The 16,634-nt window shown below is 39.8% G+C and overlaps 1 protein-coding gene across 19 annotated transcripts in view; it reads right to left on the bottom strand.

Annotated features, from left to right (window-relative positions):
* The window catches only part of LOC126213414 (eukaryotic translation initiation factor 4 gamma 1-like), a 786,084-nt gene that overhangs the window by 80,415 nt on the left and 689,035 nt on the right, over positions 1 to 16,634 (bottom strand). For 16 of the 19 annotated variants that reach the window (XM_049941142.1, XM_049941143.1, XM_049941141.1 and 13 more), the window contains 8 exons: positions 15,685 to 15,854; positions 14,072 to 14,148; positions 8,784 to 9,058; positions 8,422 to 8,594; positions 5,041 to 5,120; positions 3,180 to 3,286; positions 2,849 to 2,944; positions 1,773 to 1,910 (listed from right to left, as the gene is read on the bottom strand). In XM_049941142.1, the coding sequence (XP_049797099.1) occupies positions 1,773 to 1,910; positions 2,849 to 2,944; positions 3,180 to 3,286; positions 5,041 to 5,120; positions 8,422 to 8,594; positions 8,784 to 9,058; positions 14,072 to 14,148; positions 15,685 to 15,854 (1,116 nt within the window). The remainder of the gene's footprint in view (positions 1 to 1,772; positions 1,911 to 2,848; positions 2,945 to 3,179; positions 3,287 to 5,040; positions 5,121 to 8,421; positions 8,595 to 8,783; positions 9,059 to 14,071; positions 14,149 to 15,684; positions 15,855 to 16,634) is intronic. The other 3 variants (XM_049941144.1, XM_049941158.1, XM_049941157.1) reach the window with 3 other exon arrangements.

The raw sequence follows: 16,634 nt of genomic DNA, 5'->3' as shown, positions 1-16,634 counted from the left end.
AGGCAATGCACCATAACTACTTTCAAAGCTTCACATTCAACCCTAAGGTGCACAACTGTACAATGTGCACTTTTAGTTTAAAATGAGGGTAACAAAGGTAATATAAATATATACGTATGGGAGAGGCAATACATGGATGTTTTTGAAGTCCGTTTGTTCTGATTTACAATGCACACATGAATTTTTTCCTTATCTTATGTATCCACACTTACCCAAGTTTTGCCACAATACCTAATAATGTATTCAAAGCAATTAATCTTTGCATTGGAAATGAAAAGCCACTTAATCGGCTCAATATCTAATCACCATGTGTGCCACCTCAAATTTTAACCTAGTCATGAAAATTTGACAGTCATCATTTGTATCTTGGTGGTAATGAGTAAAGTTTTGCCAAATGGTTCCAAATTACATTTGAGTTTTACATATGTACAAATTCAACCCAACTAACTGAAACGAAGTTTCTAGGCTACTGAAAATAGTGATAAACGATTTGGAAATTTCTTCCATATCCTGATATGTTGTCTGAAAAATAAATCATTCACATGGAACACAAATAGATCTGTGTTTTGTATGGACCCCTTGAAAATATTTTTGCCATTGTCAGAATATTAATATGACATTTACATAACTTATTACTCCCTCCTGTGTAGTGTAAGTCATTGTACAATGATGAATGGGGTTTTCAAACCTGAGGTGGTAACGCAAGAAATTCTGGACCTTTTGAAGGAACTTATATACTAAATAACATCCTTCTGCACAGAGGAAAGAGAGAGCTGCAGTATCAACCGTTAGCAAGGGTCCTTTGACGATTTGAAAGTGAGAGAAAATCTACACAACCGACAAAAGCAGTAAGTGGGTTGTGGTTTCCAAGATTAGGATGTTTGTTTGGTGTGGAAACTAGCATACAGTTGTATCAAGGGCTATCCAGCTGATTCTCAATTTCTTCCTGCATCATTCCTGACCAATACAGTTAATTACAGTACAGTTGGGCAATTTTTGTGACGTTTGGTCTTCAAGGGAACTATGTGCGTTATACTCTTAAGTCTTTTAAAAGTATTAGCAATAAATGTGTTGCACTGCTTGGGATTTGCGAAGACCCACCTATTATTCAATTAATTGTATTTTGCTTTTGACGACATAAGAACACAATTAAGCACATTTTCTGTAGGTGGGCAACACACAAAACAGTATATAGCTTCAAAAACCTCATCCCACCTCTGGCACTCTCCTCGTGGGATGGGAGATAAGCAATATTAAGGTTTAACTAACACTACCGTAGCTGACTGCTCTCCCAATGTCAGCAATATCTTCGAAGTTGTAACATTGTATCTCCAAAGTTATGTATTGCACTGTGTGGTATATAGAAAGATGACATTTGTTATAATTTTATCAATATTTAACTCCTAAATTTGAAGTCTGCAGCTGCTGAAAAACCTCAATGTTTTAAAAAAATTTAGTGTATGGAGGGAAGATACGGTTCATACTTTTTGTTCTTAGAATTAGTCAGCATTAATCTATAATGCCTACTGCAATGCCTATAATTCTCTTCATGGGAGTCCTTTTGCTATACGAGGTGTTTCCACATGTGGAAGAAAGCCGACGTCCTCCGTGCAGTACTTTCACTGCGTAACACTTTCTGCGGAGGGAACACGGGGAGTAGACAGTGCCACTCGGCTACCGGTGGTGTACTGCTGGCAGGAGCGGACAAAACTGTTTGCTCTCAAATGCAAACTACTTTAAGGCTAAGTACACCACAAAAAAGCTGGACTTACAGAAATCCACTTCGTGACTTCGTCAGTGGTGGCAGGCGCTCCTTGCTCCGGCCGCAACATCTGCAGCAGCTTCGTGTGGATCATCTCCGGCGTCAACGGCGCCACTTCGCCTGCGGGGCCCACTGTGAACTCCAGCTTCTGCAAACCGAATTACATCTCGACTCGTGCTCGTAATGACATTTATGACAATGCAAACCGTAAGGCTAACTTTCCAGTAACTGTTTTAATACTAATTCAGTGAGGACTATTAGGGGATATCAAAGTACACACAATACAACAGAGATTGCAACAAAACCTCTGAGAGCACAGAAACTTAAAAACCTGTTTTCACAAATGTCCCCAATTCCAGAGAAAAAAATGGAGTTACACTATTTTTTATTCTGAAACTGACAATTTCTAGATTCTCGAACCACAGTGTGACAGACGTAGTTCGTACACACAAACTGGAACACTCGTGTGAAAATAGATGACACTACTATCAGCCCTGTTGAGCTAAGACCTTCACAGTTAAGTAAGGAGAAGAATTACGTCATCATGTGGTAGTGTCACCTCTTCAACAAATCTTAACTTTGCTTTAGCAGTAGTGACTTAAGTAGGCAAGGAACTTTCAGCACCTCTCAAAGAAATCGTTAAGGGCATGAAGTAACAGTTCAGAAAACTACAGTTAACCAGGTCAAGCTAGGCTCAAATTTCAGTTGCATCCATTCTCAGAGACCGAAATCTTTCTCGAAAAAACAAAAGTCTATCCTTAGAATTTGTGTATTTCTAGTAGAAAGTCTATCAGGTTCAATACAGATTATAAATACTGTCACACAATGTAGAAGTACAGGTTAACTTATATGCACTAAATCATTTACAGAATAAAAAGTTTAGTCCCTATACTCCATCAGTACCACGAAGGAAAGATAGCTTTGAAGTCTCTTCCCCCTAAAAATAAGCGACCTGCAAATGTGCAACATTATCATCCTGAAATTTATTGACAATTTTTTTCTACATTAACTACCCATCTTATTAACAGCACTAAGCAGGTTTTCCCCGAGTTTTACGAATGTTTCAGACAGGTAAAACAGACTTACATTTTCTTTCACAATTCGGTCTATACTGTCGGCAGGGGCAAAATCTTTCCAACTCATTCCAGCCACGTCCCACCTCTGCCTTACCCAGCCAGGACCCTGGAACAAATATTTTGATCTTAGTCAAAAAAACAAAAACAAAAGACAATCAAAAAGAAAGAAAAAATTTAAAAAAAAATTCAATACCTATCGATTCATAGGGGGAAAATAATACAGTGATATAAATTACATTTATCTTCCAAATGTTCATATTACACACTGGATATGCTTATTTTGCTGCTGCAAAATGAACATCCAAATTGATGTGCTAGATCAACGGTTCACTCATTCTCACCTTTTCTTTCACGAGAAGACGAAGGATTTCGACGACCAACTTGTGCAGTCCCGTGGCGGCAGTTTTCAAATCCGAAAAGGTTAGTGCTTCAGTAGAAAGCATTGGAACTGCAACAAATCACAATGTCATTCTATTGCACAACCTAGGTTTTACTTGGCAAGGTAAGTGTAACAATAAATATGTATCACGCAAAATAGTACTCGCAATGGAGTTAGAATTCAGAGCAACAACAATGTTAAGATAGGGTTGGTGGTTCTGCATCAGACAAAGCCTCAAAAACTATCAGTTTAGATAGGCAGTACTTTGTGCTCATGGCGGGAAAAGGGGGTGGCAGGCAGATGGAGGAAGAGGGGAGAGAATTGCAGTATGCAACGTGATTGTTCGCACAATAGCAAGTAACATTTTTTGACAAAAGGATTCACAAGAAATTTTTAAGTATCACTGCTAGTACTGGAGGGTATGCTATTGGTACCATGTCCTGTTGGCTTGTGAGTAAGCCCAACTACACCCAGATGGAAAGGATTTTGTCAAGTCTCACAAACGATGTTTACCAGGGCAGTTGCTGGAAAACAATGGATCGACAGACTCAAGACATACGGAAAGACGACACAGTAACTAGTGATTGGATACGGACATCATAATCCAGATAGCCAAGGAAAGTGATAGAACTGGAACACTGAAGGCATGACTCACATCTGAAGCATGTAAACTTTGTGAAAGTATGTACTAATTTAGGAGTAAAGGCAAGTAGTTGAAATCCACATACTAAGACAGTGAAAACATGCCAGCTTTCAGAAAAATTCTCTGACAAGCTAAGAGTGCACCCACATGCAAGACTGACACCTGTGCCCCTACACTGTACCACCTGACACACAAACTTTACAAAAAAATCGTTTGAGTGTAATATCGGATTCATCATTGGTAGAATACGGATCAGGAAGGGTGAATCAAAAATTGTTTCTGCTCTGCCAATTTATAGAAAAATAATATGAATACAACTTAAATCTATGGTTAGCCTTTCTGCTTATAAAGACATCATTTCTGAACACAAGTATGGTGTGGCAAATGCTGAGGAAAATTGGAATATAGGATGACATGGTACACAGGATCAAGAATCTGTAGGAAAACATCCATAGCACAATGAAACACCCAGACGAATTGCAGCTTTGACGTAAGACCGGGGTAGAGTAAGGTGGAGTTTGTCTTCTTTTTATTACTCTAATAAATTAAAGCCAGAGAAAAGTACACCAAACCATCAGAGGTCTGAATATGGCATCAACGTTTACTGGTGACTTGTCTTTAAGACTCTCAAGAACGAACACACCTGGGGTAAAGCTACAGAAGTCTAGGGTCTTTCAGCCAGGAGAAAAGTGAGGTCATGACCATGGAAAGTATAGGCAACCAATGGGGAATGTTGAAACTCAGCTAAAGATGACTGATGTTGATATATTTGTAGTATCTCCAGTGCTGGTTCTATAGACTAAGTAATCATTTAAGAGGGCAGGCAAGTAACTTCCATTTAATGGCTGGAGACCGAATATGAAACATGAAAGTACCACTAAAATTGAAGACAATTATCCATTCAACCTATTATATGTCCATTTTTGTATACGGATTGAGAACCATCTACCACAAGTAATGGCATTAGCAGAATTCAAGCAACTGGGATGAGATGTATTCCTACCACGACCGGAAAGAGAGAGAATCCAGAGTGGGAAAATAATATTAGGTTCCAAAACCACAATAAAAAAATAATCTCTTAGCAGCTGTGATGGTATGAAGATACTATGCTAGCAGGTTAGAGAGAGAGAGAGAGAGAGAGAGAGAGAGAGAGAGAGAGAAAATAATCCTACAGACTCACCAAGGATTTCAGCCAAGTACAGCCACACTTTCGGCACATCTATGGCCAAGTCATCAGCAACTTCCGCAATCTCTTTGAACCTGTAATTAAAAAATTTAATGAAAATCTCACAGTTTGAACATACACATTAAAATTTACTAGTGAATATAGGTGTCACTTCCATCAGCCCTGTTGAGCTTATTCCATCACAGTTAAATATAGAGATACATTATGTCATCATGTGGTAGTGAACCTCATCAACTTACTTTGCTAGTGCAGTTTACACCAGTATTTTTTTCTCAACGATGATGTAGGAAGTATTTTATTTTGTGGAAAATTTCACAGCATCTTCAGTATAAGTCAATAAAAGTTTTCTGGATACGGTGCTGCATCATTGTATAGAACTATTGCTGGGGAAACCAACGTTTCTTCCACAGTTGCAGCGGCCTCCTCCTGCATCTACCAGTAGACACACAAGAAGGCCGCTGCAATCGTGGCCGAAACATTTGTTTTCCCCAGGGGTAGTTTTATACAATATGACGCGGTAACATACCCAGGAAACTTTTATGTCATCTACAGTAGGCTTACACAGACCGTGCAAATTTGATGTTTCTGACGATATACTGTGGCAACGTCAACCACATTTTCCGCACTGCCGGCCACTGGTGCACGACAATGTTGATAGAAACTTATTTCTGGGCCATTAGTAGTTACACAGGCCAGTATATTGGGAAAGCAAGTTACTGGACGTGAGTGCAGTTTACTGCTACTTAAACATCGGCAAACTATCGATTAATTGATGGCATCTGCTCTATTGTCAGTATCGATAGTCTGGTTTAACTATCAATAGTCATTGTTCATAATGCCATTCTTCTTTAACTGGCAGCCGAAAAATTGTCAGATCCTGTACCTCCACGGCATGTGAAGACCAGAGGGAAAGTAGATTGCATAGAGTTATTCAATCAACATCAAATATGATGGCACCTTAGCCACTATATGCTGTTTATAAACGTATATTGTTAATAGAGTGACCACTGTGGAGGACGGGACATGTGAGAGGAAATTATTTTTCTTCCAGTGATGACAGCCAACACACAGTCTTGGGTATCTCATACCAATCAGATCCTTAGGGTAAAAATTACATACTTTAACAACACTGATTCATGAATGTGCATTATACAGTTTGCCGTCTTCGAATGTGTGGGCATACTTACTTGTAACAAGGAAAACAATGTAAATAAGGCTGTTTTCATACAAAGCAGTTATTACAGGAAAAATGACATTTTAAACATTTGTTGAGCTTCTGTGACTGTACTGTGTTATACATTTTAAAATAAATATGATTTTTGTCGTAGTAGTTGTTGCTGTTAATTGAACACACCCTCTATTGTTCTTTTCTGTTCCTGAGTCTTCATTGTACTTACAAGTGTCTTCAATTGTGCTTGTTTACATATAAGGTGATTTAAAAATATGAAACATCAGTGCAATCCATTATGTTGCACCTGCTTTTGCAGTAGTACAAATATTGTTCACTGTTGGATGCTATGTCCAATTACCAGAGCTTGTCCCTTCAAAGGATGCACCAGTTCCCACAAAATTGAATATAGCAAAATCACAACCTGTCGAGTGTGAAGCTTTTTATTTGTATGGTGGCTGGAAACACTAAAATACACATGCTATCAGCTCTCACCATTGAAAAACTAGTCTCTTCTTGCCAAGAGCTGATGGTGAATGCCCAGGAATGTTTTTTGCAGAAACTCCTGATCCTGTAGGTATTTCTTAAGCTCTTGTTCGGTATCATCTTACCGTAAGTGACCGTGTGCCAACAATGGGCTCCTCGTCAGTCACTTCGTTATTTAAACCCAACGTAACAGGATTGTTGTTCTTCACACAACTACAGTGCCTCGACTGTCGAATCACTGTCTTCACCAGTGAGACAAAGAGCACAGTCGTCACAAAGTGTTTTGAATGATGCCGACATTAAACAATCACTACTTTTCACTCGCTCCTCTGTTGGCTGAGGAAATATCGCACCTCGTAGATTGTTGATGTCAGAAATGCATAAATAGAGTTCTTTATTATTGTCTTGAAAATGAATTGTGAAGATCAATAATCATCTGTGTGGAACTCTCAAGAAGGTGGGGGTGGGAAGGGGGGGGGGGTAATTATTCGTGAAGTGTACCGACTGAATTGAATATCTACATTCAGGGAATACAACCAATTTACAAAACCATTTAAACAGAAAGTATGGTGAAGAACTATGGAAAAGAAATAGAACAAAGGTGAGTGATCAACTTTTGAGCTAGTACAAGTGTAGGAGGTGCAACCGAATGATTGATAAGCTCTACAAAACATTATTTCAACAGAACAAAAAAAGGAGCTTTATTCTCCTTGTGCACATATGACTGCTGGTGATACACTGCAGTATAGATCTTCTCACCATTAAGGTTTGAAAAAATTTGTTCATGCCTTAGACAGCAGATACGAGTTGCCAGATAAAACCAACCTTAAATGTTCACCGATGCAAAACTATACGAGACAAAAATAAATTAGAGGAAGCCCTTACAGAATATAATTTTTTGTGTTACAATGGACATGTACACAGGCAACAGAAATGAAGACATACTGGTATCGACCTGCCACTTTACAATGGATGAAAAAATTGTTTCAGCTGTATTAGAAATGACAAAAATGCAGGTCGTCACAATGCAGAATTTATATCACTTTTAAGTGAGATTCTTTGAAAAGCTTTCCTTCCTTAACTTGTGAATGTTATGCTGAGTTTTGGTTCAGTCTTGTGATAGGTACAAGCAAACCCCCCCCCCCCCCCCCCCCAATCTCACCGCTCAGATTACGTGACTTAGCATTGCAGGGCTGTTAGCTTCAGGAGGAGGAAGCCAGCCCTGGCAGCTATCTGCAACAGACTACCTTATCAGGAGTATTGCACAGCCATACAAGAAATTCGCCCTGTGTTGCAACCACGCATTACCAGAAATATGGCTCACACAACTGCACCTTCAACATTTCTTCCACAGCAATAGTGGAGTGTAAATCGTTTCAGTGCTAAGTTACAGAATGGATGCCAACTAACTTAGATTTATTAACAAGATAGAACGTGCCCTCTATTTCTTTACAAAATAACTTATTTGGGCACAGTTTCCTTCACAGACCAAAAACAGTGTGTCACGACAAAGCCCTGTGCAAAGAATTACACTAGGAACGAACTATTTTTGGAAACGTGTCACCGACACAGTAAGTTAAAACTTTGACTGCCCTGCCTTTCACATCTGTGGATACAAATTAGCCAATCTGTCCTACATTTAATTTTGTCGGATCAACTACGTCACAGTAGTCATCTGCTACTGGTATCAATTTACTTCTGCTGGGAGCGTGGCAACTCACCCTTCTAGGAACTGTTCCGTAGTGAGGATGCTCTCCTTCATGAGGTGGCCCATCAGCTTTCCAACACCGCTCCGGACGGTCGCCGACCGCTCCAGTAAGATGTTCATCGTTTCTACGACGAAGTTGCCCATGTTGGAAGGTGGGAATGTCTCCGATACACACAGCGCACTCTCCTGCAAGTGAAACAGAGCACAGGTAACCATTAATTGTATTAAACTGCTTTGACAACACACACCGAACATTTCTTATTAGTTTGGAGGTCTCACATTCTAAATTTAACTGACTAGTTACCTTAGTGTTATCTCTATATGACAAAGGTACTTTGTTTCAAATACTGTAAAGAATACTTAATGTGTAATTACTTGGAAGTTGTTGTTGGTCACAAATTCCTCCAAGATAAACTGAATCTTCTTGGCAACTTGGTCCGGATTCAGATGCGGCAAGTTTTTGCGGATATCTCGGTCCGAGATGGCGGAAGAACCGGAAGCCACAGGTTGCGCCACAGAAGCCAGATCGTCGCGGCTCTGCGAAGATGACGGAGCGGGAGTCTGCCTCGCCGAGCTGCCTTCGCGGGACGACGATCGAGAAGGCGTCCTGCTGCTCGCCGTTCGGGCCTGGCGTTCCTCTTTCTCGGCAGCTGAAAATTGCAGTTGTGTAGGTCTTTAGTATTATACTGGAGTGCTTTTTTATGGAGGAAGTTAACAGTCGTGAAACACAACTGTAATTTACGTTGCCTTACATATGTGAAATGCTTTGGATTTTACTAACAAAAATACCAAATCTTGAAAATGTTCACTGGTATCGAGGAGTCAGAAAATCTGTAGTTGGCCGTATCATATCATTGCAGCTGTAGTGTAGTATGAAAACATTAACAGAGTGCTATTTCGGGGGGAATAATTGAGTCAGATATGAGGAGTGAAGCTTTTCCACTGCTAAAGCCAATCCATGCCGAGGGCGAGAAAAGGTAGAGGAAGTCGGAACGACTTAACAGATATGCTGAGGGAAGTTTTGTACTCTGGGTAGGCATAATATTGTTTCGCTGACTGCTTCAACTGCCGTCACAAACTTTCCTATTTTATCAATAAAATTCATTTTCATATTTTTTGCTACATGTCCACCCATTCATCCCAAATGGAAACATAACAAAAGACACGCAAGTATTCAGCACGCAATGGCAGATACGAGGAGTGTTTTTTTATGTACCGTTTTGCCACACCACGGCCACAGCACTGCGGTCGGCGATCTGCGCACGAGCAATGGGTACCTACATCTGTTGTCTACGCACTGACGCCATTACAGTCCGAGTCTTCCTCGATTGCATTTTGTACCGAATGTTTAAGATGCCTCCGATAATCGTGAGTCCCGCCGACTGAAGTATGGGCTGTTATACGATTCCTTAGTGCTATAGGCCTAAAAAGCAATCCGTATTCATCGTGAGATCTGTGCAGTTGACGGATGGGCACAAAACCAAACGTTTAGATAGTGCATTGACTTTACTTGAGCGGTACCACAACGGCGGTGATTTGTGAAGCCAAATTGTTACGGGCGATGAAACACGGGTGGCTTACGTCACACCAGAATCAAAGCAACGGTCCACGGAAAGGCGGCATTCAGATTCACCCAGAAAAGCAAAGTTTAAGCAAATATTTTCTGCCCGGAAAATCATATGCACAGTTTTTTGGAACAGAAAAGCAGTATTGCTTGTGGAATTTCTGCCTCGTAATGAGACGATCAATGCAGCAGCTTACTGTAAGACATTGTGCAATCTGCACCGTTCAATTCAGAACAAAAGACGTGGCAAGTTGAGCGAGGGCATCGTGTTGCTGCAAGACGATGCCCGTCCACATGTGGCAAATCAGACCAAAGATCTCACCACATCTTTTCGATGGGAAACTCGAAATCATCCTCCGTACAGCCCTGATCTTGCGCCCACTGACTACCCATCTGTTCCTGCATTGGAAGGAACACCTGGGCGGTCAGCGTCCAAGATGACAACGAAGACAAGACAGTGGTGAGGCAGTGGTTAATAAGTCAGGCGGCAGCCTTCTATGAGGAGGAAATTATAAAAAATAAAGTAAAATAAAGTAGATTACAGTACAGGCTTTCATGTAAAAATAAAATTTAGATCTTAGCAAGTCTTTTTTTACTTTCAAAACAGTACTTACTTAAAAAACACATGTCATATTTTCTAGTTTAACTGAGCCCTACATGCTTCATAAAACACGATCAGTCAAGCTAACTTCAAAATCACTGTACTGTGTCACGACCAGAATTAAAAGAAACATACCTCCACCATTTATGACAGGCAAATGTGGATGTATTGTCAGTGTGTAGGTCAACATTTCTTGATAATTTGTAGTTAAATAGGTGTTCTAAGATGATCACATGCTGCTAGTGGCCATGGAGCAAGGAAAACTAGGGGAGGCGGCAAAGGAAGTTACAGTAACACACCTCACCAGTAAGCATTATAAAAACGTCTACTGTCACGGAACTGTACAGAACGTCACTGCTGTGGAAATAGGAAACATGTGAGTAGGTTGTACTTACCACCTGAACTTTATATTAAGAAGGTATGGCAAGTGTATGATGAAACTGTCGAATCTAAATTGAAGACCAAAGAGTGTTTCCTTTGCATAGTTTTTGTATCAATTACGATATAGGGTTCGGGAGTCCTAGAACCAATGTTTGTTCAGAATTAGGAGAAAAGTTAAAGCAGGGAAAGACCTTGTAATGAAGTAAGCAATGATGAGAAAACAGAACACAGTTTTTATTGCTTCTGTATGAAGAGGTATTACAGACTATATCTCGGCTAAGAGAAATGACGCTGCTTCAAACACTTTCAGATAAAGATTGCAACTATTCAACTGGGAGAAGTAAGCAACTGTTTCAAGAATCTTGTTTAACACGATTTGAAATTCTACATGGTCAAAGTGGAAGCTCAAGAGGAACAACCATCTAGAACTGATGTATAAAGGATGTCAAAACTCAACCAGATATCGAACGATATTAAATGAAAACAAATCGTACGAAAACAAATCCCAGACGTTGTCAGATGCGGTTAAGCTATCAACAAAACAGTTTGACTATAATTGCAGGAACACTGACAATCTGCAGTTTTACAAGGAAACAGAATGGGGTTTCTAAAAGATATCTGATGCTGAAAGTGATTGCTGCTACTCTGAAAATATAAGGACTGATCCAATATTGACACTATAATAAAGGAGAGGACACGAGTGTGAATATTTGTTCAAATAAAGAATTCCTGCATTCCTTTTGGTGTTGTCTAAAGATAATTTAATGTATTTCAAAATCCACACTATCCACTCTGTCAAGGAGTGAGACTGGAAATCCCTCTCCCCGGCAGTAACAGCATTCTAAAACCCTCAAAATGCTTACTTTAAGGTGATATTGTAAGGGTTACAAAGTTATTTTAACATTTCTATAAAAATCCCACTCCCTGAACTCTCAATGTGTTTTTCTGACAGTACAAACATGCAATTCTGAGAGTGTATAAATTACATTAAATCAAATTTTTCATTTTACAGCATGGAGTAAAAATTGCTGATATGGGCCCCTCAATCTAGCAGATTCAAAACAAACCAGGTGAAGTTCAGGACCAAAACGGCTTTATATGTGCTTGCTCGGACCTGTGCACTAACCCAAAAACACCAACCACCACCACTGTAAAAACAACCAGTGATGTTTAATGTAAAATCGGAAGAGGTATTTATTTTTTAATGTAGAACTGAAAAATGCACATATTACAACCTGTATCGTGCTATAATCAGTGGCATACCAAATATACGAACTTGTTCTGCACATTTAGCACACCCCAATCATGACGATCATAGATAAAAAGGTAAAGGATGAGTCCAGCATTCCATTAGTTACCAGTAAGATTGTCAGTAAACAGTGACTCAATACACACAAGCATGAGAGGCTACCACTGCACATACTAATTACTGTTGCACCATTTCTTAGCAGTTAAGAGATCAAACTCCAAGCTGCTCTGCATACTGGTGCCCATTTGCACACAATACTGTCTTATCAGATTCCACATGTAATCATGTATTGTTCCAACAGGCAGATTTTTTAAACTATAACATAACCATATTTGTTAATTGCCTCAGACTTTAAAAAATCCACTAAATGACAATCTCAAGTTATGATGTACCAGGCCACTTCACAGCTCAACATCACATACTATTTGAAAGTTTAATTGGATGTGAAAGAAAGTTGCTTTGGCTGCTGGGGGAAATCCACCCAGTACTACTGCGCTTCTTCGAAAAAGAAGTAGTTGCAAGAGAAACCTAATCAAGTGTGGTGTGAAGAAACAGAACACCATAACAAGGAAAATCCAGACATGTCCTTCTCGGTGGCACTACGAACACTTTAAAATATGCACAGAATTGTACTTTACACTGAAGTATCACAGTTAACTATTCGCAATAACGAATGGAAACCACCTGTGATTTGGTGCTATAACACACAGATTTTTTTAAGCGAAAAAGACCACAACGCAAAGAACACGTGCAAATCCGAGAACAGTAGTTTTATTTTTATGCGAAAAGTAAATTTTCGACTAGGAAATCTACTTTTTTCTTTTTCTCAGACAAATCGGAAGACTTTAAATTTCACTCCCTGTGTATCGTACAATACGAGTTGCGTTGACCAGCACACTGTGTCGTACCTGGCATGCGATAGAGAAAGACATCAGTCTTGCATCACTGACAACCAGTTACACAGCTTCAACTGTTTCTATCTTCTGACAAGTGCTAATTCTGCATCACATTGCACAATATGAACTGTGCTTAGAAGTACCCGGCAACTACACCTCCGATCACATTATGCAAACCACCGATCGTGACTTATCGATTCCTGAATTGAAATGACGAAAACTTAATTCCTTGAGAGCTCCTTCCTCAAAAGTTACAAAATAATATTCGGTGCAGAAGAACAAAGATGGCATGTGACAACTATTTTTTTTTTTTTAAACTGCCAAAACTGTTTATCCCCACCTATATTATTTCTGAGTTGACTTTCAACTCACGGGCCTCCAAAATCTTCCATCAGTTCCACTATTGCCATTCTCCTGAAGCACCAATTTCCACAACTTTAATGCCTAAAACTTTGACTCTTATCTGTGACACAGCAAAGTGCTTCTCCCTCTTTCTGAAGTACATTTTCTATCAACATTTGGCTTTATTTGGTCTGTGCACCGCATCAATTATTTCTCCTCCTTTATCTACACACTGGGTGTGAAATACTATTTTAAAATTATTATGAAGTGAAGGGCCTGGCTGATTTCTTCGATCTTCTAACAACTAGCATATCCCATTCCGTAATCCACTCAAGCCTAAACTGCATAATGATGCTCAGTTTTACAGAAAGTGCGTGGTTGGATTACCACAACCCTTTGAATGTCCATTCAGTTTAGTAATTATTATTACACACAGGTGTTAGCTGAAACAGGTCCACAGGTTTACATCCATAGAAAAATACTAGTCAACAACTTATTTGTAAGTAACAAACTAAGCATAAAGTTTTAATATCTAATCAATTTTCAGGCAATAATTTTACTGTGCAAATATCCAGTTATGTGTAAAATGAATAAACATATGAATCAACACACACAAGAGCAACTACTTACAGACAAAATTACGCAAAGAGTTCACGGCCTTCTCACGTTCCGTGTTGCTCGGAGGAGGCTGTTTTCCATACGGCCGACTGCATAACAAACCAAAATAATTAGCAGCTGCTTTATTCCTTTTATTTCCACAATATTGAGAAGTTCATTAAAGTGTCCAACATTACATTACATTCTGTGCATAAAATACAAAGTTATCAAACAGATTTTAACAATACAAAACCTAAGGGCAATGACACTGATTTAACTTACTTCACAAAGCAAAATGTAGAAGTGGGTAGACGCAGTACCTCAAGCCCTGTATCTACAGTATATATTATTTATTCACAAGGACCCAGCAGACATTTACATTCATCACACCCACAGCATGTCATACCTATAAACACACAAATGACTGACGATCTCATAATCTAATAAAGGAAACAGGAAGAAAGACTACCAGACAAGGATGAACATACACTCATCAACCAAAATCAAAATGCCACACAAATTTTATACTTTGTTTTATCTGAGGAAATTGCACTTTAAGATAAGGAGTAAACATTACTCGTTGGGAACCAGAACAGCTTACTTATAAATAAACCACTAGATAAAGAAAAAATCTATCACTAGTAGTAAGTTCTCTGCATCTACTTCATTTGAGCAGATGTAAGATGTAACTGGACATGCTAGTGGCGGCACAAATTAAGAAAACGAGCAAACGTATTATACACAGAAATTGCAGGGAAGTTAATTAACTATCACACGCAGAATCATCCTCAACAATGCCCCTTAAAAAATCTGTGGGGCCCACTGAAATGCACGTTCCACATTTAATCTATTTTCAAACAATAAAATACAGCATATTAAATTTAAGCTGGGTAATGAAACATGGAGGGCAAATGTTACAGTTGGTGCTTGTAAAAGTACCTTGACTGAAGGGGGGAGTTCTGAAAGTCACAGTAGTTCACATTAAAACTGGAATCACTAATGAAAGCATGTATCAGTTCCTTATCGCTTCAAAAACTTCTTAGAGAACACACTGCAATGAAAGTCTGCAACAAACTTGTGCGACTTTGCCCTTACTTGTCGCAGAAAGTGTGCTGAGTTGGGTTGGGTTGTTCTGAGGGAGGAGACCAAACAGCGAGGTCATCGGTCTCATCGGATTAGGGAAGGAAGAGGAAGGAAGTCGGCCGTGCCCTTTTGAAGGAACCATTTGCCTGGAGCGATTTAGGGAAATCACGGAAAACCTGAATCAGGATGGCCGGATGCAGGATCGAACCGTCGTCCTCCCGAATGCGAGTCCACTGTGCTAACCACTGCGCCACCTCGCTCGGTAGAAAGTGAGCTGACCTGAAGCTTTTAAAGCATCCTGCGTTATCTCTGGCACAGCATTAAATGTAAACAACTGAAATACAGAGAAATCCTCTTTGCAGAGCTACGTGGCATATCCTTTGCCGATCTGTGCGCATGGGGGACAGCCCCTCTACAGTTCTGGATTTAGGGATGAAAGCGCCTTCCACAGGCCCATTTCCTATATAACACACTACTGTCAGTCGTCACACAGATTAACAGCTTAAAAGGTTTACAGAATGAATACGAGAAAGCAGCAGCGTACAGCAATAAGCGACGCCCACCTGAACATGCCGACACCGCTCTTCTTGTCTTCGACATCCTGCAGCGCGGCAAACGTGTTGCTCGTCTGGGGGAACGCCGAGCTGCGGTCCGAGTCGGAGTTGCCACCTGCCCCTTGTGTCCAGGCAGCAAACTGGTTGCTTCCACCCAGCGATACACTCGTCAGGTCAGACTGCAATTAGAATTTGTTCCTTATTTTCATACTGTCCAGTAAAAGTATATTATTTCTGCCTATATCTTTCAAGAACATTTAGAAGCTCAACTGTAACTATGGATGAAGATTTGGGGGCTGCGCTTAGGGTATAAAGCCCTTACAGTGTTTTGTTCTGCATGTTTGATGAGCTTGTTTATAGCTGTGATATTTTGATCTTGCAAGCTCTTCTGGTCAAGTTAAATTATAACCTGTTCTCAGACACCGAAAAACCACAGGAGAGTGGAATACGTACCAAACTCGACTGCAGAATAAATGTGATGCCATATCCTTAGCAGTCACACAGAGGCTTTTTATATTTCATGAACATCTATTATTTATGTTGTGTATGTGGCTGCTGTTATCAGTCCAAAGACTGGTTTCAAGAATTTATGGTGTCCATAACCACCTACCAGTTTTCTATTCTTAAGTGTGATGCATAGACTGAATTAAGACAGCCTACAATCTGCTTACTGTACTCTACCCTTGGTCTCTCTCTACAATTTTTACACTTCTCTCTAGTACAAAAAGGACTCATGATGTGTCTTGTTAAAACGTCCGTTCTTTTAAGTGAAGTTGGGTCACAAATTCATTTCACCACACAATTCAATTTAATACCACAATGGTTATTGATCTACCCATCTAATCTTCCGTATTATCCCGTAGCACCTCATTTCAGAAGCTTCTGTTCTCCTCTTGCCTGGACTGCTGATCGCCCACATTTCGTTTTATGTCAGGCGACATTCCAGACAATGACTTTGT

The sequence above is a fragment of the Schistocerca nitens genome, chromosome 11 (assembly GCF_023898315.1).
Source record: "Schistocerca nitens isolate TAMUIC-IGC-003100 chromosome 11, iqSchNite1.1, whole genome shotgun sequence".
NCBI classification, from domain to species: Eukaryota; Metazoa; Arthropoda; class Insecta; order Orthoptera; family Acrididae; genus Schistocerca; species Schistocerca nitens.
Note: the sequence above shows the minus strand (reverse complement) of the source record. Positions and strands in the feature narration are given on the sequence as shown.